General features: G+C 45.7%; 2 protein-coding genes across 11 annotated transcripts in view; one reads left to right on the top strand and one right to left on the bottom strand.

Moving 5' to 3' along the window:
• The window catches only part of LOC149349237 (uncharacterized), a 51,292-nt gene extending 29,514 nt beyond the window's left edge, over positions 1 to 21,778 (top strand). For 2 of the 4 annotated variants that reach the window (XM_089578172.1, XM_089578169.1), the window contains 2 exons: positions 5,453 to 5,626; positions 17,994 to 21,778. In XM_089578172.1, coding sequence (XP_089434298.1) covers positions 5,453 to 5,626; positions 17,994 to 18,202 — 383 coding nt within the window. In that variant the 3' untranslated portion in view covers positions 18,203 to 21,778. The remainder of the gene's footprint in view (positions 1 to 5,452; positions 5,627 to 17,993) is intronic. The other 2 variants (XM_089578171.1, XM_089578170.1) reach the window with 2 other exon arrangements.
• The window catches only part of LOC149349236 (uncharacterized), a 59,364-nt gene that overhangs the window by 6,286 nt on the left and 26,480 nt on the right, over positions 1 to 26,598 (bottom strand). For 2 of the 7 annotated variants that reach the window (XM_089578162.1, XM_089578163.1), the window contains exons 2-3: positions 5,867 to 6,028; positions 3,073 to 5,548 (exon numbers count right to left, since the gene is read on the bottom strand). The exons of 2 other annotated variants lie outside the window; for them this stretch is intronic. In XM_089578162.1, the coding sequence (XP_089434288.1) occupies positions 5,978 to 6,028 (51 nt within the window). In that variant the 3' untranslated portion in view covers positions 3,073 to 5,548; positions 5,867 to 5,977. Of the gene's footprint in view, positions 1 to 3,072; positions 5,549 to 5,866; positions 6,029 to 11,759; positions 26,589 to 26,598 lie in introns of those variants that run through there. 3 more of the 7 variants (XM_089578165.1, XM_089578164.1, XM_089578158.1) reach the window with 3 other exon arrangements.

The following is a 26,598-nucleotide window of genomic DNA, read 5'->3' as shown; positions in this document are numbered from 1 at the left end:
GAGGGAAACAACAAATACAGGCGTCCCAAGTGACTGGTATACAAGCCCCGTACGAAGCCTGAAAAGTGGACGTCAGCGCCACCTTTATGAATTGGTTAAACCAGTGATTCTTTCAATCGGCAACTTTGTTGCGACATGTATTGCACTAGCACTTTTGCTGGATTTTAACTGTCACAAATTTTTCGTTTTTAATATTTGTGTTATGCGTGACTGCGGGTTCGACTGCCGGAGCGTTTGTTTTTATCACAACCTCCTCTATAAACTATACTACACTGGCTTTGGTACCTATTTAAACGCCAAAATAGACTGCTTCCTAAGCTGTCTACCACGAAAAGACCACTGAAATGAGCGAAAGAGCGATGCGGGTGCACACACGCTGTAATTTTCGACCGCGAGGACACACCAGCACTGCTCCATCGTCGGCTGGCCGGCATGGCCGTCTCGAATGTAGTCGGCAGCATTCAAAGTAGTTCTGAACGTTTTTTTAGACTTGCCAACAATCATTTTTCCTTTTTTTGTGTGTGTGTGTGTATTTACTGCAAACATACATAATGAGAGTACCATTGTAGTTGGCGCTGCTTGAACGGCGAGCGTGACAATAGAACTGTTCTCAAAAAACTGAGAGGGCATTGTACGAAGGAGTGACCAAGTGGTTACAGACCTCACTCGACTGTGGCTTGGCACTGATGACCCAGTGAACCATTTCCACTGGACCATTCTGAAGGGATTTCAGAACCTGCTCTTTGGGCATGCGCACGAGGGATACCCAGGTGGATTCTTCTGCTTATGTCCGCCGGCCGAACTGGGATCCATTTGGACCAGTGCATACTCGAGTTCGCCTGTACGAGGTCCAGTGATATTCGACACGTGCTGTGCCTTCATTGCCCGCTCCCTATGACCCGGCCCCGTGGGTACCACGAGCGAGATCGCAGCATTGTAGCAGAAATGTGTAACAGACGCTGCACGCGAGTGACATCATTGCCATCAATGCGACTCTCCCTTCCAAGAAGGACAAAACAACTTCCTCCCTCCTTGGGGTCGCTATACAATACCCCCTCATTCAAGTAACAAAGCACATCAGGCTCGAGATGTGAGTGGCTGGCCCCTTCCACCGCATGCCCTGGGTGAGGTGCCACTGTCCTGCCCGACTTGATGTACATGTTGACGGCGAGATATGCTAGCAAATACGATGCGCCACTGTCTTATTCATGTAGCGCGCCTAGACATTGCACAAAAGGGAAAGTCCTCGCCGTCAGTTTGCCTTCAGCTTTCGGTGAGTGAGGCTGCGGCGCTATGGAGTCTTCATTGTCCAAAAGGATTGGCCGGGCTAGTTGGTTCATTTCTGAATTAAAGAGTTAACTGCGCGAAAGGGTTCGGACACCAGGACACTTAGAAGCGCAGCATTCTAAGTGTCGTGAATGTGTCTCCCTGGTGTCCTAACCCTTTCGCGCAGTTAACTCTTTATTTCATTGTCCAAGTTGAATCGCTCGTGTCTGCGTCATCAGGCGAGACAGCAAGCGTGGCTGGAGGTGGAAGTTCACTGCTGAAGTATGAGACCATTGGAGCGGAGCAAAACGTGAGCTGCTGCAGTGAAACAACAACTCAGCAACACACTCAGCGGCAAGCAGTGCTTTCACATTTATGCATGCCTGCATAATTTTTGTGAACCAGGGGCCTGTTTTCTGAGGCTCTCTCCTACTTGCGGATGTTGTGTGCGAGCCGCACCACTCAACAAGCATTTGTGTGTCCGTGGTGGTTTGGCATCTTACTTGCTTGAAGCTTGAATGCATGGTGTTTGGTAGGCTAACACACCCTAGAAGCCACAATTTTTACTCACGTCCATGAAGTGCAGATAAGAATGAAAACAGAACCGGATGCAACCCTGACAATGAGGCTAAACATTATACTCCAGATGGGGTCCTTGAAGGGACAATAATGGGGAATGGGTTGCAGAGAAAAAAAGGTGTATAATATCAAAATTAGTTTATTGCAACTGTATATAGCTGTAATGTAGTAGCGTAGCAGTTCTAAACAAAGTCCTTACGGGAGGCTCTCGTGAAGGGTTTAATATATGGCTTAACTCTTTCGCTACCGTGCCATAGGCCATCGTTTGCATATGAACGATGCAAATCGCTCGCGGAAAAAAGCTCATCTGGAACGTCGTGGACGTGCTCCACGATCTAGTTTGCGAGCTCAACAACTGCTCTTTTGATTGCAGCCTTGGTTTCAGTATTTTGACATGAGGGGACGCCGTGAAAAATAAAACTTTGAACGGCCACAGCAGCGTCAGCCGGAGAAAATGGTGTCCGCATAGCTGCGCGCTCCTCGAAAGCGATAGAAGACACCAAGCACGTCGGCCGGTTTCGGTTTCGTTTTTGCAACTATGTACAAAAGTCGGATTTTGGTTTCGACAGCGAGACTACGTCTCAGGCGCCTGGAATGTCAGCACGTATTTGCATGTAAGTTCTGTTTTCATTCACTGTGTGTTTTCTGCGGTGCATGCGGTTTGTAATTGATGACAGTGGTTTATTTTTGTGCTTCAGGGTCTTCGCAACGTATGGCGAAGACAGTTTGCCAAATGCTCAAGGTCGCGTCGCATTTTTCATCCAAGACGACAGCCAGATGTCCATATTGGCACATCGCTGCGGAGCGGCGCTCGGAGATTCGCTTGACCTCTCGACTTTTTTTTGATGCTCTTCACGGTGGAAGTGATGAAGTCCGTATGCGAAAACACTAATAAGTATGCATGAATGAAGATTTTGGACAAGCAAACATACACTCGGCGTGACGGCTCATGGGAAGGCGTGAATCCGTTGGAGATGCTGAAGTTCATTTGAATCATCATATACATTGGAATTGTTGACCTGCTGCGAATATATCTTTACTGAAATACCGGAATAATCTATTCGGGCCTTCTGCCATCATAAATCATTTCTCAAAATTGGTTTATCGCTTTATTTTGTTTGTTTGTTTGTTTTTGAAGTAACGGACCCAGATGATTCAGTGGCGGCAGCATCTATTGGCAAGACTTGGAAAGTCTCCTGGCTTTTGAACCAAATCGATAAAACTTACTTCATTCATCTTGTTGTTTTAGAGCTTGCCTAAAATGCCAAATTTTATCAGCTGGCTTTCAGGGAGCAGCTCATTCAAGAAATCTTCGGGTATGATAAGGTAAAAGAAGTCCATGCCCCCGATCCTCCCATAGAATCCATTCATTGCCAACTGAAAAAGATGGAAAAAAGAAGAAACTGCAAGCTTGGCTCTCAGAGAACGAGAGAGGAACAAAGATCAAACGTTATGTGAAGCACCTGTCAGTCTACCTCTGCTTCACATCTTCACCCCTGATTACTCTTCACAGTGGCCCCACAGTCATGATCCCTGACTTGACAGGCCATGGAAAGTGCAGTAAATTTTTCTCATAGCTGAAACTGTGAATAATGACAGCTATAAGCATGTGCAACACAGGCCGCCGCGGTGGCTCAGTGGTTATGGTGCTCGGCTGCTGACCCGAAAGACGCGGGTTCGATCCCGGCCGCGGCGGCCGAATTTCTTTGGAGGAGAAATTCTAGAGGCCCGTGCACTGTGCGATGTCAGTGCACGTTAAAGAACCCCAGGTGGTCGAAATTTCCGGAGCCCTCCACTACGGCGTCTCTCATAGCCTTAGTCGCTTTGGGACGTTTAACCCCATAAACCAACCAACCAAGCATGTGCAACAGTTTGTATATTCCAGTTTTTCTCTAATCAAGTTCTGGCTTGGTGCAGCCGGCAATTTTTGTTTTTGCTATATACTTTTTGTGATTTTGGCAAATCTCACGAATAAATGTTCACATACTTTTGCACAGACAACTCTGCTGTTTGTTTCATTCAGAAGTGTAACTAATAAGCTACATTTTCATGCATTGCAATATGTGCTGGGTGGGTTAGTTCTTGTGAAAAAAAATTTTTCTTTCAGTACACTCCAAATTGTCCATTTTTCCGCGGTAGCGAAAGAGTTAAAGACTGAAACGGCCCAGTTTAAAACCTAGATAATAGGATTTATTCTGGAAAAAGGGCAGCACAGCATGGAAACAAAAATACAATAAAGGGAAAATTGTTGAAACACCAACAGCAGTGCTGATCTATGATCTAAAAGATTGCTCAAAATTGTTAGTGGATTGTATAGTATTAGCACAAAACCATAAAAAAGTACAGGTAGAGGAGTCAGAATTGCCACATTTAAATGGTCCTTCAGGTGTGTAATACGCATGCCATGCACTCACAAGAAATGGCAGTAAATGCTTAAGGCCTTAAGTTTGTTAATGCCATTATTTTTGGAGTTGGTGCTACACGTCCACATTTAATGCCATTATCGAAAGTGGTGATGACGATAACACTTGCAAGGTAGTCAAAAGTTTCATCTCAATATAAACATTGCTGATGAGCACAATATATGGGAAATGTTCAAATGTAATATAAAAACGATTTTCCAGAAAATACGGCTGTTCCTGCTTTACAAGTCGAAAAAGTAGCCATAAACTTGCATGTTAGCACCCAAGTCGAAAGTACCTGTCAATAAGGCTGGTTAAAATGGCGCTCTTCGCATCAAAAATGCGGTATAGACGCCTCATCTGACTGAAAGCTAAGAATTAACCATTTCCTACTGGTTAGGAAGTTGTTACTCATGCTTTTCTGCGTGTGGAATGGGAACGAGAGTAAACATTTCACGGGCGAATGAGTTGTGCTGAGCTCAGTAGGTCGCGAATGGCAGTAAGGCTGATGTCATTAAATTTATTCGTGTGGTACCGCATGAAGGCCGTTAAAACTTAAGGCAGTAAGCACTTAATGGCATTAAATCTGTTCGTGTGGCACGGGTATAACATGGGCAGTTGGGCATAAAACCATTTCAGCTGTTCGATGTGTGAGCTTAAAGGAGTTGCGAGTCAAAGTGAGCCTGGCTGAGTCATTAGTCGAAATTAGCGAGTGAGCCCGAATGAGTGAGCGCAGATGAGTCCTGAGTCCAGATAAGTTGTGAGATGAAACGAATTAGCCCACATGAGTAGTGAGTCGAAATGAGTGAGTGAGTCAATGTGACACGTGAGTCGCAATGAGTAAGTCCAGATGAGTCGCGAGTCGAAATGAGTGAGTGAGCCCAATTAGTCTTGAGTCTAAGTGAGTCATGAGTCATTATGAGTGGTTGACCCCTGATGACTAGTGAGTTTGAGTGAGCCCAAGTGAGTTGTGAGCCCAGGTGAGTTTGAGTTTCGTGAGTTCGAACGAGCCCAGGCCTCTGAGTTTGAGTGAGCCCGCAGGTTGACCAAACTTTTGTGAGTGAGCAGTCGTGATTTTGCCGAGGTATGGTGCCAGCACATTACTGGTGCTTTCTTGTATTCGGACAGAGTTGATTGCATAAGTTGGTTGATTATAGGACCTTTGAATTTTTGCAGCTAAACTGATGTGCCTTGCTCTGTTGCAGCAGCCAGTGCATCTTCAGAGGTCCAGCCTGTGCCCCCCACCAGTCAGGTTCGCATTCCACGCTCATCCAATAAGCCATCATCTCGCCTGGGTTGGCCTGCGAAAGAATCACCTGCTCAGCGGCCATCATCAAAGCGGCACAAGCGCCGCTCCAAAAAGGGCAAACAAGTTTCCAGTAAGCTTTCTCTGTACACTTAGCATTCTGAAAAGACCTTAAGCTTCAGTTGGCTAGTGGCCCTCTTTTCCTGAGATCAGGCTGCAAGTAATGCATTTGTTTGAGGTAACTTTCTTCTGTTCAGTGTTTTAGGGGAATCCAAGATGGAGTACAAATGAGGGAGTAATTAAATTACTTTTTAGCATCCATACAAACGCAGCCAGATGGCTACAAAGGAAAGCTATATAGCTTTTACATTACCTTTGTAAATTAAGAGAAATTCGTCCTGGTCTGTGGAACGAACTCAGGGCCACCCTCCATCCGAGGCAGTTGCTCTACCATGCTAACCAGGATGGCTAGCAGGTGGCAGACTCAAAGTTGGAATGGTGTTGGTCCAGAGGAATACCCCACGGTGGAGTAGGTCTGTAATAAGGGAGTAATTACTCATTAGCATCAACCCAAGCGCAGTCACACGGTTTAGGGTGGTAAAATGGACAGCTGATAGTAGGGCTGCCACACTAGCCCGCAATTGCAAAAGGAACGGCGTGCAAGCCGACCACATGGGCGATGCTCTTGGGAACAAAGGATTAAGACAGTTGGCTGACACATTTATCGATGTTCGTCAGAAGCGAGTCAAGGACATCCAATTCACCAACGAAAGTTTTGGAGTGAACGTTCTCTCGGGACAGGGCTGGGCGATGCTGATTCTTTGAGGCGTGACGGCGCGAGCTTCTGAAATCTGTTCCCACAAGGCCTCTGCCGATGAAGTTGACTGAGGCCAAGATCAAAAATCATATTCTTTCCATTGTGCTGGCAAGGACTGTTGCCTGCACAAGTACTCCCTTGATAGCTAGCATAGCTAAACAAGGAGTGACAGGGGCTGTTGCTGGAGGGGTTTTGCGGCGAAGCTCACCTGCAGGGGATGGTCACATGGGGAGTCCCCACAATGGCTACAAAGAAAAGACAGCTTTCGCAGAAACTTCATACAGTTGAACTTTGATTATGCAATTTTCAAGGGACCACGTGAAACCGCTGCTACTCTTGACTTTCAAAAACTAATTACCCGTTTTCATTCTGTGAGAATTGGTTGTGAGACCGTTGCACTCAGGCTTTTCGGCGTCGAAGAGGCGGCTTTAGACGAAGCATGCGAGCGCTCCTGTTCCTGCGTATTAAGTAGACATCACGTAGACCTCGAAAACAATGATTTGGATGATGTACCAGAAATATGGCTGCTCCGACCCTTCGAAGACGCTTTGTGGTGTGCAGTGCGACCATGCCAGCGACATACAGACTCATACTTTCAACTGCGCAAAAAAACACGGACACAAGGTAGAAGGCACGACACGAGCACAGACTATCAACTAAATTTTTATTTCAGATTTCCCAGATTTCAGAATCCCCTCCAACTCGCCCAGTTTTCCGTCCTTATTAATTACATACAGACTGTTCCGCAATTAAACACACACCGTAGAATGCTTCTTTCAGCTAAACTGGTGAATTGTTCGAGCTCAAATTTCATACAGAAATGGCAGTTGGTCGGCAGAATTGTTTTATGATACATTTGTTTGGGGTACTTTTCTGGGTCAATCATGAATAAAGCCGGATATTCACATTGTCTGTGGCGATGATGAAACAAAACAAGCCGTTATCTCAGCAATTGCACTGGTGGCACCATCTCATTTGTTGGCCGTGAGATTCGCAAAGAAAGGGGGAGTTTGAAGACTGTTTCATCTGCTTTATCAGTGATCACCAAAAACTTAGTTCGGCTAAAACTCTAGAAAATTTCAAGTTCGTCGTGAAAAAGCGAAAAAGCATCTTCAGCCCCCACGGTGGCTCAGTGGTTATGGCGCTCGGCTGCTGCTGACCCAAAAGACGCAAGTTTGATCCCAGCCGTGGCAGTCGAATTTCGATGGAGGCAACGTTCTAGAGGCCCATGTACTGCGCGATGTCAGTGCACGTTAAAGAACCCCTGGTGGTCGAAATTTCCGGAGCCCTTCACTACGTTGTCTCTCATAGCCCGAGTCGCTTGGGGACGTTAAACAACCATAAAACCATAAACAGCATCTTCAAACTTCCCCCTCTTCCTTTTCTTTCCTGAATCTCCATGGCCGACTAACGAGATGGCGCCACTGGTGCAATCACTGAGAGAGCAGCTTGTCCTGTTTCGTCGTCGTTGTAGACTACACGAATATCCAACATTTCTTTTATCGATTCAGGCAAGTACACCGAATAAATGTAGCATAAAACAATTCTGCCACCCAAATATCTGTATGAAATTTGAGCTCGAACACCAGTTTAGCTCAGAGGAACATTCTACGGCACGCGTTTAATTGCGGAACACACTGTACCTTTCTGTGGAGACTTCCTCTAGAACTGCTGTTACTCCGCAGCAGCAGTGTCTGTACTAGAAATTTGCATCACAAAGGAAAAAGAAGCCTGCGATGCGCAGTGTCGGCCCACCGTTTGACAGTGCACCGCTTGTGCCTGGCTTGCTCTATGTCGCTAATCCTAATATGCTCTGCACTGAAGCCGCAGCAAAAAGTCACTGCACACCATCCAACTAGCCGCTGCATACCATCACTCACTACTGGACCTCATAAAATCAGCTGACCTATTTGCATTACTTTAATCATTACTGCATCCTTCATCACTTTCCACCCATTGCTGCCCTGAGGCAATAAATCTCGTTAAAAAAAAAAGCTAGCCACTGATGATCATAGAAATGTCTAATCTTGTTACCATCTCTACGTTAACTTTATGAACATATAGTTTATTTCCCTAACGCCTTTGTCAGCGAAGCGAGCGGAAAAGAGTGGAGTCTTAGTCCGAGTCATCAGCAGAACTGTCATTGCTGGCAGTTGTGCTCTCGATTGCATCACTGCACACACATCTCGGTCTTGATTTTGATCTGGAACCTGCTTGGTTGACATCATGTCTGCCAATAAAGTGCTCCGCCAGCGCCTCTCATTCCGAACGGTTCCCGGCGGCCGTCATACAAAGCGGGGCCGTCGTGTAATCAAGGCTTTTAATGCATTATTCCTGTGGGGGATTCGCTGGGCCCACACCAATGCATCGTAAAATGCGGGTCGTCGCATGAATGGGGGATGCATAATCAGGGTTTCATTGTAGTTTAAAAAAAATTTGCCTTGGTCTGCGGAGCGAACCCGGGACCACAGTCTGTCCCGGGAAGTCACTTTACCGACTAAGCTGACTAGAACTGCTAGCAGATGGTGGTGTGAGACTGAATTGATCAATAACTCTGAGTGTTCTTCCAAGGGAATCCGCCCCATCTTACCACCGGGTTTTGTTTTACACAATGGGTGCACGTTTTGCACATTCAAGTTGATGGGTTTTCCAGCATGATGGCATGCGGCTGGTGAGGGGAAGAGGGACAGACACTTCTGTGGGGGTCACGCTGTTCTTTAGGAACCGAGGCATAAAGAAGAGTGTGCAGAAGTGAGTCAGCGCTGTGTTTGTTCTTCTCCTTCCCTTCTTTGGCCGTGTGCCGGTGCAGTGGAAAACTTAAATCTACAATACCAACTATGTTTTGCACCTTGGAAGAAAAAAAGTTGCACCAAGTAGATTTTAATAGTGCCTTATAATCCTTTTCACATGCTCTGTATTTGTCATATGAACTCACAAGACCATAACGAACGTAAATTAAGAGAAAAATGGCAGTCGTCTTGGAAAACCGAGGTAAATACCAAGCTACATTTGTTAAAGCCAGTTTTAGGTGAATGGAAGTTGTGTGCACCAGGAACGTTTCAAGTAAGTGATTCTCTGCCATCTCTCAATAGGCCACACACACCTTATGCACAACTTCCTGCTAACAAAACAAGAGAAACCTGTTTGAGCAGAATGCAGAGATGAACTAGCGGTTAACCACATATTTATTTTTTTGTGTGTGAAACTGGAAAAACTAAGAAAAAAGTACTTCATTCAATTTTGTAATGAATACTTTCCATTTCATCCAACACTGCTTTTAGGTGATAATGCAATCATTGACATGTTTTGCGTTTTTAGCTTTTTAAGAGAAGCAGGATTTCTCAAGGAACTATAAATTCTGACCAGCTGCTTTGCTGGTTTTTTGGTAGACCGCACCTGCTTTCTCATTCCTGAGAAGAAGGCTGAGCTCTTTATTTGGTTCATTGGGAGCCTCGACATTCTTGCCTAGCCAAGGATAGCTGCTGAGGTTACCCAGCCCTCTTTAAAGCTTTTACTAGTAGTAGCCATTTCTAAAATTCTTTTCTGTGTGATCACTAGGCAGTACTAGCGTCTTGGGCCCTCTACACCACCGATGATTTTTCACATCTCTATACAATTCAGCAAAAAACTTGGCACATGATGGCCTCAGTTGCCTATGTGCCATGAGACGCAACTCTAGCCCCTCACACATGCAGTGGATGGTCCCAACAATCGCTACATGCCTCGAGAAGTTCATCAGCTTTTGTCTGAATACAGCACAGATATTCGTCATGTCACCAACATTCCTGGTGATGTTCTCAGTCATATGGACGCAGTCACTACGCTTTGTCCTGTACCTATTCATGACCTTGCCACCACTCAACCTAGAGTTGATGCATCTGCAAGCGTCCGTCTTTCACGGTACTTCAACTCGTAGATGTTCAACTGCAAGGCACTTCCCTCATCCGCGACTGCTCTCCACGGGTGTTGCCAAAACCAGTTGCCAAAACCATTTGTGCCTGTTTCTTTTCACAAGTGCATTTTTGATGCCTGCTCAACTTGGTACAACCTGGAATCCGTGCAACAGAAGTTTCGTGGCATCTATATTCGTGACTGAGTGGGCACATGTATCACTTGCCAGCATGTGAAAGTTCATCACCACCCTACTGCATCGATGACTGTGTCCGCTCTGACCTCCCTGCACGTCTCCCCACTGCTACCAATTCGTTTCAGCATGTACTATTGCGATTGAAAAAAGCGTGAATGACCTGTGCGCTCCGCTGTTTGAATTTCTTTTCATCGCGCTTTTACAGTACGTACTGGAATGTATCATGGATGACTGTAGTGTCTTTTTTCTATCATCGAAGTAATGTTGCAATGAAAAGAGGTTCCAATAGCGGAGTGTGTGGGCGCTGCGTTGTCACATTTTTTTCCATTGCGATAGTACTGATGCCATCGCTCTCCTCTCACTCGTCACCCTGGCTCCTTGCTCGTGTTTATTGAACACGCGTTCGCGGAACGTTCAGTATATTAGACGGTGCGCCGCGCCCCTTGTGCTTCTACTAACGGTTTTATTTGATCACTTTTCATGCACAGAGATTGGTCGGCTGCGTGACCTTGGGCACCTTGTTGGCAGTGCAAGCACTGTGAAACTGCATAACAGTGTTAACGCAGAGTATGCTTGAGGGTGGCCTTTCGTCCGTTGTGCTCATTTTCCATTCTACATCACTGTCATGTGGTGAAGCCAACCTAACTAAAGCCTAGTGGCAACCCTCGCACAGCATGTTTTGCTGCCAAAGTCGTCACGGGAACCATCTTAATTGTAATGAGACCGTTGTATTTATCCTGTGCCTTCGATGCGTAGCAGGTTAGGCCTAGCAATGCCTAACGAGCCTAAGGTTCCAGCCAAGGCCTAATGTTCCGCCTGCACTCTGGCGGGCGGAACATTGCTGTAAGAAGTGATCACTAGCGTGGGTGCAATGTATTCTTGCTTCTAGATTACAGGGAAGCTTATCCATTGCCATTTTTAGATTTCGAATTATCGATATATCTAACTGTAGTTCACTAACTCCTTCGAGTTTGAAAGTCGTTATTGAAGTAGTGGGGTGGAGACTATCATGATTTTGTGAGGAGCGGGCAGTAGAGCGAGAGATACTCTCAAACACATGCACTGCACACGACACCCCACCGTTGCCATTCTCCTGTGGGCTGTTAATCTGGCATACAAAGCAACGTCTGGCTGCTTAGCCACTGGTCAAGTGCGTGTTTGCGTCTGTATATCAAAAGCTGCAATGTTGTATGCAGAGCAACATCCTCTAGACATCAGTGTTTCATCGCGGGTGGCAGCAGTAGTCAACAAAAATAGATCAAAAATGCTGCCATGCAATATGTATACGCTAATGATGCAAAACTATCGATAGTACTATCGATACTTGAGTCACTATCGAACTATCGATGGTAAAAAAGACTATCGTTAGTACTTTTGATAGTAGTATCGATAGTACTATCAGTAGTACTATTGATTGTACTTTCAATAGTTCTATTGATAGTACTATCAATAGCTGTATCGATACTACTTGTTACATACAGTACTATCGATTCTATAAAATCAACCACGCATCCTAAACTCGGTTTCCCGAGTGTGTGGTATGGAGGTAATGGTATGAGTAACTGACAGTACTCGGCCGTTTTCGCTGCCTACGCATCACCGAGCTCTGCAGACATTCCTTACGTAAAGTTGCTGGATAAAATGTTAGCGTGCGAATGTCCTAGTTGCGAAGCATGTGTGCGAAAAGCATTTCTGCAGCGGTTACGTCAGCAAGATGACGTCTGCAGTGCACGATAGTGTCGTGTAAGCCAGCACGACTTGTGCTGTTTGCTCTTTCATCGGATGCAGTTCCAGGTATTTTTCCAAACTGTCCCAGTGCATGTTAAATAACCACAGCTCGTCGAAATTTACCAGGAGACCTCCACTACGGCATCCCTCATAGTTTGTCTCTTTGGGACGTTAAGCCTCACGAGACCGTGAAACCAATCGGGTATCTCAAATGTTTGGTTATATCGCTGCCCAACAAATGCATAATATCAATATTGTTACCATCAATAGTCTTACCATCGACAGTTTCACTATCGATAGTCTTGCTATCGATAGCAGTATTATCGCTTGTAATGCTATCGATAGCAACACTATCGATAGTAATACTATTGCATACCTTCCAACTCTCCCGAATTGTCCGGGAGTCTCTCGAATTTTGATTACATCTCCCGATTGTATGGACGCGACCTCAGATCTCCCCAAAAGTGACCGCCACAGCCCAGCATTTTTTTTTCTAATTTTTCTCATTATTTTTTTTGCACGCTATAGCTATAATCCTATAACATCCTATAATATAACCATGCCAGAAAGCAGTGCGGGAGCACTCAGTCACTAGCATGCACACTGAATCGAGGTAGCGGCCGGATTGGATCGTCTCAGGCTGGCTCGTGGATTTAGCACTCCAGTCGTTATATGATCGTAGGTGCGCTAGCCGCGCCAGGCTTCAGTTAGCTTTCTCAGGTCGTCCAGTGAAGTGCGGAACGCCGAACTACTCTCTGTGTTTCCACGAGTTGGAAAGATCGATGGCGCTTTCGAAAGCCAAGAAGACGTACTTGTAAGTATTTCGGAAATCGTACACGACTGAGTTTCTGTGCTTTGTCAGTTTGCTAAAAGGTGACAAGTATGGATTCTGTACCACATGCGCCTGTGGCGGCCAGAACGACCTCAAGGTACACATCGCAAGCATGAGAACTATGTTCGTGCTGCAGAAGTGCAGAGCACCTCTTTCAAGACAGTGTGATCCATGCAGAATGCCTTTTCACGGGATTCCTTGTGTAACACAACCTGCCGCTAAGCGCTATTTCGGAAAATGTTCCCGAAATGTGACGACGCGAGTGCTACGGATGCGGACGTACCAAAGCAACTGCCATCGTCGGGGAAATGGCTGCGGACGCTGAAAGGTTAATGCTGGAGTCTCTGAAACGCTGTGCTTTTGCAATCGCTGTGGATGGAAGCAACGATAGCGCATCGCAGTTGTATGCCATTGTGGCAACTTACTACGCCGAGGAATCGCAGCGTGTCAAAAGTCGATTGTGAGCGGATCTTTAGCACGGTTAAAGGTGCCCTACGACGTAGATAAAGCATGGGGTCTTTATTCTTTGTATGCAGAGTAAGGGACATTGTGAGTCCCGAACGTGCAATGAGATCACCGAAATCATAATATTTGATATTTTAATCTTCACTAGAAATGCTTGTTTCGAGCCGATGGTGTCGCAATGCGGCGGCCATTTGCGGCAGCGGAAATGAGGTGGCATCTAGATAGGGCGCTGCCTTTCTCATTGGTTGGGCGTCCAGTTTGCATATTGTTCCATTATACTTGCGAAATGGATCCAAAATATTATGTCTCTGAGTACTGAAAGCTTTTCGGATACCACAAAAACTGGAAAAAAGCAGGAAAAGCGAGCGAAAACTAACAAGAATACAGCTAGGGGTGACACTTTCCATTCCGCTTCAAACCTTCGTGGCGGCCAGCGCTGTTCAAAAAACGTTGGCTCAAACCAGAAAGCGCGCGCGTCGAGACCGGCCGTGACCATACCAAGACGGCAGCGAAGAAAAAGCCACTCGACACACCTTACCCAAAATTGTGAAGAGAAAGGCCGGACAGGAGGGAGTCGAGTTTGGGGAGGAGGGGGGGCTACTGCCGACAGCCTTCCAGTCTGACTAAAAAAGAAACTTCGGGGAGCTTCCTTTGTTATTAGTCACCCCTGCCCTGACTACGGCGCCGCGTACACGGGGGAAGACGCCGCCAAAATGCGCGGCTGTCTACAGCCCCGACAAAGCAACAACTGCATGCACGCTTCCACTGCGTGTGTGCTAGGCAGGGTTCTGATTGGTAGCGCCCAATCTCAGTACTGGGTGAGTGAAATGGGCGAGTGAAATGCGTTTTCGCCTGAGCTTTTCATTTTGAATTTTCAGAGTGGAATAACTTTCGTTTGCGTGCTCCGATTTCAATCATTCTTTTTGCTCTGGTCTCTGGAAAGCATGGCGAATCTATTTAATGATATTAACTGGTACCGAGGAAATCATCGCGGTGCCCCTTTAAGAAGACGAGAACCGAATTCCGGTCTTCGCTTTCCAACAAAACTCTCGGCGACCTCCTTAAGGTGAAGGGTCACCAAACCGGTCGTTGTTTTGAGCAGATGTATTCTGACAAGTTCTTTAAGCTTGCGTAGTCGGCGGCTGCGAGGTCCCTGCAGTTCTGCAACACAGAGATCAGTTCAGAATATACTATAGTGGGCCGCAACTCTCACCTCTTTCCGATGTTGTCAGCCTCAATGATTTCCGGATTGCTAAACTAAAAAAATCCCCCTCTCTCTTCCCCCCTCTCCTGAATTTTCATGTGGCAGGTATGCTATCGATGGTCAATTTTCTGATAGTTTTGCGTCACTAGTGTATGCACCATGTTATGTAGTGTGTGGCTGCATATTTGTTCTCTTTTCTGCCAACCCTGAGTTACATCGGCATTTGACATGGTGAACAGAAAAGACTTGTGCCAACCACAAGCTTACGCATATGGTCACTGCACTTTGCGAGTGAAATGCACACAGAAATAAATACACTGTCTATGATTAATTTCAAGTGCAAATTAAGCACAGTGCCTGTCCTACCAGCACTCTGTACATAATTTTAGGAGACTAGGCTTTTGGATGGTTCGGGCAAAGCTGTTTTAATTCAGTGCACATGATGTCGAGACCAGAAATGTTAATGTGATAGCTTTAAATGCCCTGTTGTCCCGAAAATCCAGTGACTGCGTTGTGAGCGAACAATCACGAGCATGACTCGGGCAGGTTGGGCCACCTTGGTCACGTTCCAACCTGCCACCCACCGGAGTGTGAGAAAACTGCCCTCCTTGGCAGAGCAGGGGCGCATTGCTCAGCCACTGCACCATAGGAGGGGTGTGTGTAGGCATTGCCACCTGATTAAAAAGCACCATTAGTATGAAAATAATCACACAGCACGGAATGAATTTCCGGAAGTGATGGCACGAATATTGTACTCATCTGTAAAGTGCACAAAAATGCAGCGACGGCAATGAAAGAATAATGGCATGCGTGGGTCGATAAAATTAGTCATGCATTTGTAATGAATCGTTCGATTGAAAGCACATCAAAAGCATTGTAAATAGCTCCACTCAATTAGGCAGAGCGTAACAGTGCCAGACGCACAACAAACGTTATGACTTGAGTAGTGCCCCTCTCCAGCTGAGATTCTCAACAGAGGTGCGGCCTTCCAGTAAGCCGCAATTGTGTTACATTCACATGCGAGCCTATCAGTCCGTGTAATTGCACATTTTTCGGTGTTTGTGGAGCAGTGAGTGCTGGCAGGAGGTGCGTAGGTGAGAATGCTTGCACTGCTCGTAGAATAAACAGCCTTACACAAATGACAGGAGGCACCGAATTTTCATCACGCATACCGCCAGAAACAAACAGATGTGGATACATTCCGGTCTCGTAGCTCGCTGTTCCTGAATGTTCAGATGAGGTAACTTCATCGTAAGCTCAGCAGTGTAAATTGTCACACTCGCTGTGGGCAAGCAGGCAGCGAGAGCGTTCATGAGGAACCCTTAAAACCATAGATGTTTGATTGATCTAAGAGATTTTGGGTTCCAACACATTTCAGTTTTGTTTTTCCATCAGTTTACCTTGCAAGCAAAAAACTACACGTGAACTGTGAGCATAGCGCGTAGGAGAGGAAAGGCACGCCAGCCACTTCTGAAAGCCTTTATCCCAGCTGCCAATATGGCATACACACTGTTTACCAGCCACGTTCGCCGTCTTCTTCCTTTTTCTCGAGTGCCTGGCGCCAATCTTCAGTATGCTCCAGGCCTTGAGGTGACAACTTTAGTGGCTATAGGCCAACCTTAACTAGCTCCAATCCTTGTGGTAGGCATATTCGGCATGTGCTCACAATCCTGCCTTTCCTTTCATCCTATTAGATTCAATGCGTTATCTAACGCCGCGCTTCAGAAACAGTCTTGGTGCTGTGTCTTTTTGCATAATCACTAGGTCTCTGGTCTTGAATTTGCAGTTCCTGGCCTGGACTTTCTTAAATTGCTGTTACAGTTCCTTGGAATTTTTTACTGCTTGCGTGGGAACCTCATCTTTGCTCGCGCCTTCCATCTGAAGCACCCTGCATTCCCTGGCTAGCCACAGACACTCATCAGCCTATAAGATGCACTCAACTTGGAAGGCTCAGAATCGAGTTTGGTTGAGGTGCCTTTTTTTTTTTTTTGCTATGCTGCTGGGGCCCTCATGCCTTCTCTCTGCATCTGCAGGTCTCATGCCTCCATGTCGAGGTGATATCAGTGCTCACGGGCTAGGCACTCATTCTCATTTTGTTCCGTGAGGAAGATATTGAGCTGTTTTACATCCTCAATCGAGCCCTCTTGGGTTTCCCAGCTCTCCAAAAGCTGCTGGGGCTGAGACCATAGTTCCGTCATCTCAAGTTCAAACCGTGCCTTGTCGTCTTGAAGGCATTCGATTTCTGCCATTGGGGCTGCTCAATGGCAGCACCCAATTGATGAGGTAGGGGTAGTGCAGTGAGTGGCGGCCAGCTCTCGGAGACTTGGCCCTTGAGGAATGCCGCCACCTTCTTAAGCGTGTACATGCTTTCCTCGTGGCAGCAACCCTCATTACGGCAGGCTGCTCCGATTGTTTGCTTCTTCGGCGTGGTCTCGGCGACTGCCTCCCACTTTTTGAGGCTGTAGCTTGGGTCCTTGGTTCTAAAGGTCCCTGGTTCGTTCCCAAGTTTCGGCGCCATAAATGTAGAAGGATGAAGGCACACCAGTCGTGTCTGAAAGCCTGTATTCTGGCTGCCAATGTGGCATACACGCTGTCATGAACCACATGCAGTCTTCTTCCTTTTTCTAGAGTGCCAGGCATCAATCTTCAATACGTGGCACTCACCAATGCTGATCATTCGCTCCATCGAAGCATGCTCGCCTGCTCCTTGTTGATTGTTGCAGGTGGTAATGGCGTATACGAGAGTGAACACGGAGTGAACCCCCACGCGCAGTTTCTGGGCTTTAATTGGCCTGTAATTTGCCTTTTGGACCACTTTTGTGTACCATTGCTCTACTAGCTTTCCATTCCTTAGTTAGGGTGCTGAGTTGAGTCCACTAGCCTGTGCAATGATGTGTGTGTTTAAATGCCGTGAAGGTAAAATAAATAAGGTGTGCCATTTTACTTCATGGATTCGCTTGAACTCATTTAATGTGTGCGGCTTTTATAAGTTCGATATATTCAAATGTACCATGCGTATCAGAATGACATTTGTGTCTTGATGTGTTGGACTGAAATGTATGGTTTACGGTTGTGTATACAACAGTGTATTGGTTAATAAGGGAATAAATACTCATTGGCATCCACCGAAGCCTTCTCAGAAACTTGGAAGGTAAAGAAAAATTGGTCCGGATGAATTTTCCTAAACACTTGACCATCGGTTGGGGCTGACAGCTGGAGGGTCACTGAAAAAAAAGTGTCCTCTTTTGATCCCTGTGTGATATCAGTGCACGTTAAACATTTAGTTTTATCGTTGAGATCTGGTTGATGCACTGCTTGAGCGCATTTGTGTTTGGAGAAGTTTGTCAGAGTGGCGGATGATGGCTAGCAGGTGCCAGCCGAGCGGAATCGTCTTCGGCGGGGGGCAAGGCAGCCCGCAGTGTGCCCACCAAGAGCCGTTCCTTCAAGGCGGAGCACTTCAAGCCTGCCGACAGCTTGGACTCATGGGTGGCATCCATGTCCCAGACATGGCTGTATGGCGAGGACTCCAGCAGCGATGAAGATGAGGGTGAGCCCTGGCAGCACGGTGAGGGCTAGCCCCCTTCAAGTCTGGACTGGTTTTAAAATCAGTCAGGAAATTGGAAAAGGTCCAAATTGTGTGCTCTTCATGTGCAACCTTCAGCCTTGCCAGTAAAGATGGGATGAGGCAATGGGAAATCCGGTCCTCTCTGTGTCTTGTGTTCTTGCTTTCTGCGTTTACCATACTGTTTGTCATGTCACTGGTGGCATCTAGGTAAGGGATGGAGACCATTGGTGACTCTTGTTTGGTTATAGTGTGTTGTACAGTTTATGTAAATTATCTCTAAATTGTTAGCTCTTGCCTTGATTTGACTCTAAGCTATGGCCAGTATTTGTGCCGCAGTTCAACTTGCACCAGTCACTCGAGCAGTTCAGTAGCAGGGGACGACATGCACTTTCCTGTGTAACTTTGCACAACCTAGCAACATAAAAGTCCCGATGGTAGGTATATTTCTGTGAATTATCACGGGCGTGCTTGGCCAGCATTTGATTGGTTGACTGACCCCGCAGGTGGCGTCATGTTTCATGGCTAACGTGATAGTCCTACCATGTCATTTTGCCTGCAAGGGTGATTTAGAAAGTAAGGATCCACAATAATGTGTCAAAGTAAGATCTGAAAAGGTTTGTATTCCCACATCTCACATGCTAAAGTGATACCCTCCGTCGGCCTTTGTGGTGACTTCTTTTTGTCGTCTGTGGGTTTCGACTTGGTGGCACATTTGACGCATTTTGGAGGCTTCCCAGAAGGTAACCTATGACCTGCATCAGGAAGTGATGCGCAAAATGCATTGGCACCATTTAGCTCGTTATTCTGTTTTGCATAAAGACATCATGCAAAGGAAGAATATATTGACACAGGCACTCAACTTTTGCTGTGCTATGTCATTGAGATCAGTGACAGGAAGCTAGGGGCTTCAGTTAAATTGACACTCTGTTACAGCAGAAATTGAATATTACATGTTCATACGTCCAGTCATTGTTTGTTTATTTATAACCGTGTAAGGTGCTTTGTACACTGAGTGAATTCCCAGCTTTTTTTTTTTTTTTCAGAGCTTGCTACACCTAACAGTAATTTCTTTGTTTCGGGTGAAGTTAGTATCCTTCGTGTTGCAAATGCAGTAGCTGACAATATTTTGGACTCAGATAATTTGGACTTGTACGATATTTTGGACTTTATTAAGGAACCATCTTGCATCTTATAGAATCAATTGCAAGAGCAGTCATAATGTTATGGAGTATGTCTGTGCATTGAAATTTTTTCACACATTCCACTGCGATATGGTTTTTTCTTGAATTCATGTGCAAGCGCACTAATGGCATATGCTGGTATATGTAAAAAGACTACAGAGAATGTTTACTACATTCGAATCGGAGCAAAAGCATGGACTTGTGCTACATAGAAGACAACGGTGAGCAGGCAGTGCCGCGGGACGGAGCAGATGGAAGTTGATGAAGACGACGCTCTGCAATGCACAGCGTGACACTGTGGTGCAGTTTAACACAAGGCGTGTTGGCTGCGGCGATAGCAAAGTGTTCGCGCAGCCGCGGGTTTCACTCCTAGTCATGGATACTGATCTAATTTTTTTTCTCTTTTTCATAGTTTGACCTCTAACTCAGCTGAAGGTCAAATTTACACGGTTCGCGATTGAAGCCCGAGGTCCTGTAGTGAAATTTTCGCTTCAAAAGTAGTTCCTAATTTAGGTTAGGTAAGGCTTGAGAGTTTAATCGCCGGAGTGAGTTCAACCAATATTTTGGACCCTGTGGAGTCCGAAAGTTCAACTTTCAGGCCTAACGTAGATGTAAGTGAACATCAGTGCTGTTAACAATCAAGTCTTCGCCATCGCCAAGGAAGATGCATGCGTGGATTCAAACTGATTGCTTTGGAACAAATTGGCTTTGCAATTTCTGTACCTCACTGCTCTTCGTTCCCATAAAGATGCTTTACAAAGATCTTGGGTACACAACTGACTGGAGGTGCTCACTCCCCTCCAGTCCAGCCATGCTCTGGTGTCAGGGAATGCGGGAGGAGTAGTTGGAGGCACTTGCTTTCTCCCACAAGTTTCCGCTATCAGTCTTCGCGACCATCGTTGCGGTGTGCATTGCAGCGTGCTTGAAAGTGTAGCGTGACAAGTGCAGTGCAGATGTGACAAAAGCATAGCTCTGGCTCACATACCAGCTAGTATTGCCTTGAAGCTTTCTAATGTTAGTTTGTTCATGCTTAAAGCTGTCAACATGTGGCTTTATCACTTTGGTAGTGATGACCAGACTTGTCTGGATTGATTGTAGCCACGTGCAGCTGCTTCTGCAGTGTTTGAGGTTGTTGTTGTGTATTCCTTCCGCTCTTTGTCTGGAAAGCTCTTCATGAGCTTTAAATTGAGCACGGTTGAGAGCGACGCAGCCTCAACAGCCGCAGTGCACTTATTGCTACAGCCCTTGCTGAGTTCAGTTTTTTTAAGGCACAGTTTCGCCCCGTAAAGTTTCTTCCTTCAGCTGTCTTCTTCGTGCCCTACTGCTGTCCCCTCTGTGTGATAGTATTGTTGCTTGCAAGCGCAACGTGGGAAATGGCAAACCTTGCTATTTTTCAGGCTGGTTTTTCTCACCAATGTAATTTTAATAAAATTCAAGGTTTTTTCAGACAATTTCTTGGATCCTGCCGTGTCTGAAAATACATCAGCAACTAGTGCATTTTTTTCTGCCAGCTAGTGCACTCGGTAAATAGAGCTTCAAAAAACAGTGAACCATTTTCACACACAGAACTTTGGCTACCATTTCGACAAGTCCAGTCATTTTGATAATTTTCAACCAGTGTGGCAGAAATTTGTATGAAATTTTGTGCATCGTTGTGAAAAGTTTGCTGCATTTTTGCTGGAAAATTAATGAATGAACTACTCAGGCAGCAAAATTGAGGCACCTAAAAGTATTAAAGGGGCTATGAAAACGGCTCCATCTACTGTTTGTTCTTAGCAAAAATTAATTCTATGCTGATATTCATTCCCTCCACTCGATTGGTGTCAGAATAGAAAAGGACTCCATGATCACTGTCTGGCTATGATCATGAAGCCTTCCCTTTTGCAGTTAGTTGGCAGTGTAGCCTAGCCTATGCACAGTAAACTGCCTTGATGCATTTCATTTCTTTGGCCCTTTCTAGGCAGTTTTCAGTGAAACCTTTAGTAGCCACCAACCCTGAACACGAGATATTGTACCAATATCGCCAAAGACGAGTCGCACTCATCCGCTCTGATGTTACACTGCTCCAGAGCGGTAGTTATTCATGAAGAACAAGTTTCATGCTTTAGCATTTTTTAAGTCTGACAACAGTCATTTTTGCCGAAAATTGCCAAAACAAGTATGTCTTGCGGGAAATAACTCGGCGGCGGTGAAGGGTAACAATTCAAAGTTGCCTTTTTCATGTGTTCTTTGCCATTGATGCTTATTCTTTTGCAGCTTCAATGCCCTGGTGAAACTGACCCTCTACACTGTGCAAAAAATCACATCCTTACCATCAGAGCGGAGAATCTACATTTTGATGCTTTGCTACATGTAAAAGAAAAGTGCTTTTGGATTTTTGCATTAAACCATCTTGTGTAGAATCTTCATGTTGTAAGTTTTACTGGTGTGTTTGCTCTTGAAATATGTTTTGTTGCACTGCACTGTATACGCTCATTTTTGTGCCTTTTTTTAAACAGTAGACTCCAACTCATGACCTGAAGAGACCAGAGATTTTAGTTTGTTATTGGAAAGCCATCCAACTATGATGCAAGGCTAATTGTAATTGGCTTCAAGAATGCCTGTGCATGCAAATCTCACAATCTCTTCGCTGTGTAAACATGCACTCCGAGAGCTTTTTCTTCCTTTTAGATTAAAAGTTGGTCCTTTTGGGAGACTAACTGCATTGCCTTCAACCATTAGTCCTTCTGGAGGCTAAATGCAGAGAGATTAACCATTTGTCTAGCCACAAAAAATCCTAGGTCTCAACTGTTCATCCGTGTTTCGTGTCGTGGCGAATGAAGTGACACACGCCAGTTTCATTTCATTTTATTTTATTACCTTAAAGACCCCTCGCGGGGTATTACATAAGGGGTGGGATTAGCAGAAAAGGTACAAGACAAATGCTATTTGTGATCATGAACAAAAAATGTTGTTTAGATTGCTTGCAAATGATGAAGGACAGGTGATGTCGACGATATGCTGGGGAAGGCCGTTCCAATCTTTAGCTGCACGTGGGAAGAAGGAGGCTGAAAAAGTAACAGTTCGGGCACGTGGGCGAAAAACTTGAAGCGTGTGGCTAGTGCGGTGGGAAATGCATGATGCTGGCGTGATATAAGGGGCACGGATAAGTGATGAGTAAAAGAACTTGTGGTACAGTGATAGCGTGGCTATGCGACGACGAACGGAAAGAGGCGATAGTGCTGATTTGGTTTTTAAGGCTGAAACACTGACGTCGTAGGAGTAAGAAGAATGAATGAACCTTGTAGCGCGGTTTTGAACGGCTTCTAGATCGTTTATGAGGTTAATATGATGCGGGTCCCATATGGCGGATGCATATTCAAGTTTAGGTCTAATTAGTGACTTGTAGGCGAGCAGTTTAACGTGATGTGAGGTGAGGCGAAGGTGACGTTTAAGAAATCCCAGAGTTTTGTTAGCCGATGATATCACGTTAGCAACATGTGCATTCCATGTTAGGTCATTAGATAATGTGACGCCTAAGTATTTGAAAGATGATACAGATTCTACGGACTCGTTAGCGATTTTGTATTGGAAGGCATGACTCTTTTTGCGACGGGTGATGGGAAGAAGCTTGCATTTGCTAGGGTTGAGGGTCATAAGCCAATCTGCGCACCACTGTTCAATTTGGTTAAGGTCCTGCTGGAGGGCTTCTTGATCAGTTATGTTTGTTACTTGGCGGTAAATTACGCAGTCGTCAGCGAACATTCGAATTTGGCAGGATACATACTGTGGGAGATCGTTAATGTATATTAAAAACAATAGGGGTGCAAGAACAGAGCCTTGTGGGACGCCGGATGTTACAGGGAGAGGGTTGGAAGACTGGTTATTTACAACGACTGACTGAAACCGATTTCTTAAGAAGGCCTTGATCCAGTTTAGCACGTTAGGATGAAGGTTTAGAATAGAAAGCTTTTGTATTAAACGTTGATGTGGAACTTTATCAAATGCTTTAGCGTAATCCAGAAAGATGGCGTCAACTTGAAGGTTAGCGTCCAGGTCAGCATGTAAGTCGTTGAGGAACATGGCTAGTTGTGTTTCGCATGAATACCCCTTGCGGAAACCGTGCTGGGATGGATGGAAGAAATTGTTAGCGTCTAAGAAGTCCATTACATGAGAGTATATGACATGTTCCATGATCTTGCAGGGGACGCTGGTTAGAGAAATAGGACGGTAGTTCAGAGGGGAATTTTTGTCACCTGATTTGTAGAGTGGAACGACCTTCCCAACTTTCCAGTTTTCCGGAATGAGACCTGTAGAGAGTGATTGCGAAAACAATAATTCAAGGTACACTGCACTGATACATTTCGTGTTTTTTAGTAGTTTAGTGTTTATCTCGTCGATGCCGGCTGACAAGGAAAGTTTCATTTTCTCAATTAAAGACGAGATGCCAGTTGAACAAAAAGTTATTGCGTCCATCGGTGAGGTGGCATTAGTAGGAGGTATCCTTGGAGGCGGGTTGCGCTCCTGGGTGAAAACTGACGAGAACGCCGTATTGAAGATGTTAGCGCATTCTGTGTCGGAGGCTTGAATACCGGATGCATGAGTGAGAGTGATTGAGTGTGATGGTGCGGGATTGATGATGCGCCAAAATTTTTTGGGGTTATCGCATAGCATGCGCGGTAGGTCGCTGTTAAAAAATGAGTTTTTAGCGTTGGTGACGGAAGTCAAGTATTCTTTTTCGGCTGAAAAGTACTTCTCCCACGCTTCGGAATTGCTTTTAAATTTGGCAGCGCGAAAAAGCCGCTTCTTTTTATTCTCCAGTCTTTTTAGTGTCTTAGAAAACCAGGGTTTAGAGCGATTTTTACGAAAAGTTATTCTAGGGATAAATTTTTGTGTTAGTTCATGAAGTTCTTTAAATATTAGCCAATTCTCGTTAACAGATCTCTGGTTATAACCGGCTTCGAAGAGTGGGAGAAAAATGCTCAGTTCATGATTAATGGCATTGTAGTTACCCTTGTCATACAGGGCGATTGTTTTCTTTTGTGTTTCATGGCGCTCGGTGCGGAAGGAAAAATCTGCTTGAATGACTTTATGGTCGCTAATGGGCTCTAAGTATGTAATGGATGACAAACTGTCAGGATGAGAGCTTAGTATTAAGTCTAAAATGTTGCTCGAATCGCCTGCGATGCGAGTTGGGCTGGTTACTAGTTGGTAAAGATTAAAGTTCAAACAAACATCTAGAAAATCCCTTGATTCTGCACTGATTGGCTGTGAATGAGAACGGTTGAGCCAGTTTATACCTGGATAATTAAAATCACCAAACAGAAGAATATGCGCGTTCGGATAAGATATCATGAGCTGGTTTAGCATATTGTTCAGTTCACGAGAAAAGTTTGGGCTAGTATGCGGAGGCCTATAACACACGCCGATTATGACTGAATGCGGTGAAGTACGGCACAAAAGCCACAGTATCTCTAAGTTAGATGCGAGATGGATGGGTGAACAAGATAATTCTGGTCCAGCAGCGATCAGCACGCCACCTCCTCGAGAATCTGTGCGGTCCTTCCGATAAACAGAAAAATTCGGCAAATCGGCAATAACTTCAGCATCAGTGATATCATTAGTAAGCCAGGTTTCAGTTAATAACAGTATACTGCTGTTAGATGATGTGACTAAGCTAGACACGCGTTCTCGTTTCGGCATTAGACTGCGAATATTAGTGTAGGTTACAGAGAACGAAAGATGATTACTTGGTAAAGTGCGGGGACGGGTATTGATTACATTTGGGGGAGGTGACCGCTATGGTATCTCTTTAACCATCTGCGATAAGATATCGTAGATGTAACGCTTAGTACCAATGTGCAATGTCTTGTAGCGAAGTGAAAATTTAGCTTTTTTTTGCTTTGGCAAACGCTACAAGGTGGCTACGCGCGGTTTGGACAGAACGAGAGAAGTCTTCGCCGATGCTGTAGGATGTGTTCTTTAGTTTCCGGGCATTTGAGAGAATATTGTCTTTTGTTTTGTAGGACGTGAATTTGGTTATTATTGGGCGGCAGCGGTCGTCAGAGTGGCGTCCAAGGCGATGAGCGCGTTCTATTTCTTTAGGGTCGATTGATATGTTAAGGCGATCCTGGCAGTGGCGAATGATGATTTCTTCAGCCTCAGCATATGTTTCGGTCGCATTAGTGTCTTCAAGGCCATAAAATATTAGATTATTCCGCCGCGATCGATTTTCGGCGTCGTCTAGGCGTGTTTCTAGTGCAGAGACTAAGCTGGCTGTCTGGGCGGCGTTAGTTCGGACAGTGTCAAGGTCTGTTTGTAAGGTTTTTAGGGTTTGGTAGTGGTTCTCGAGATCAGTCATTCTTTCGTTCAGATTGGAGATGGTTTGGTTTGTCGTTAGTAGTTGGTTTTTTAGTTCACCCACATCGGCGATGAGTTGAGATTGACTGGCTGAAATTTTTTGCAGCTCGGCAAGAATGGCGGCAGTATCAGGACCGGGGTTAGTTTCAATATCACCGGATAACAACAACAGAAGAGAACGGGCAAAATCGGCAACGATAGCACTCAGGCACTGTGGGCTTGGTAGCTGCACTAAGAAGTAGTTACTAGTTTTCTTTGCGAACAGGCTGTATTGTTCACCAACCTGCATTGTCAGGAAGAGCGGATTAGTGGTCTTTGCCATGGCACAGCCACCAAGCCCACGAAGTGTCGTTGACGGATGCAGCGGTTTTATAGTTGAAGATGATGATGTCGACTGTGATGGGGCGATCCAGGAGGCAGCGAGGGTAGGGCAGATCCGTGGCGGCGTGTCGACAGCAGCGGTGACGTTGACGCAGCCGGCCTCAAATCTGCCGCAGCCAAGATAAATCGGTAGGGATGACAAACCCGACTGCGCAGTCGTCAAGCCAGGCAGAAATGCGACGATGATCGTTACAAGCACCTGCATTGTCAGGAAGAGCGGATTAGTGGTCTTTGCCATGGCACAGCCACCAAGCCCACGAAGTGTCGTTGACGGATGCAGCGGTTTTATAGTTGAAGATGATGATGTCGACTGTGATGGGGCGATCCAGGAGGCAGCGAGGGTAGGGCAGATCCGTGGCGGCGTGTCGACGGCAGCGGTGACGTTGACGCAGCCGGCCTCAAATCCGCCGCAGCCAAGATAAATCGGTAGGGATGACGAACCCGACTGCGCAGTCGTCAAGCCAGGCAGAAATGCGACGATGATCGTTACAAGCACCTGCATTGTC

Source organism: Amblyomma mixtum, chromosome 3 (assembly GCF_055824585.1).
Source record: "Amblyomma mixtum isolate Tamu chromosome 3, ASM5582458v1, whole genome shotgun sequence".
In the NCBI taxonomy this organism is placed as follows: Eukaryota; Metazoa; Arthropoda; class Arachnida; order Ixodida; family Ixodidae; genus Amblyomma; species Amblyomma mixtum.
Note: the sequence above shows the minus strand (reverse complement) of the source record. Positions and strands in the feature narration are given on the sequence as shown.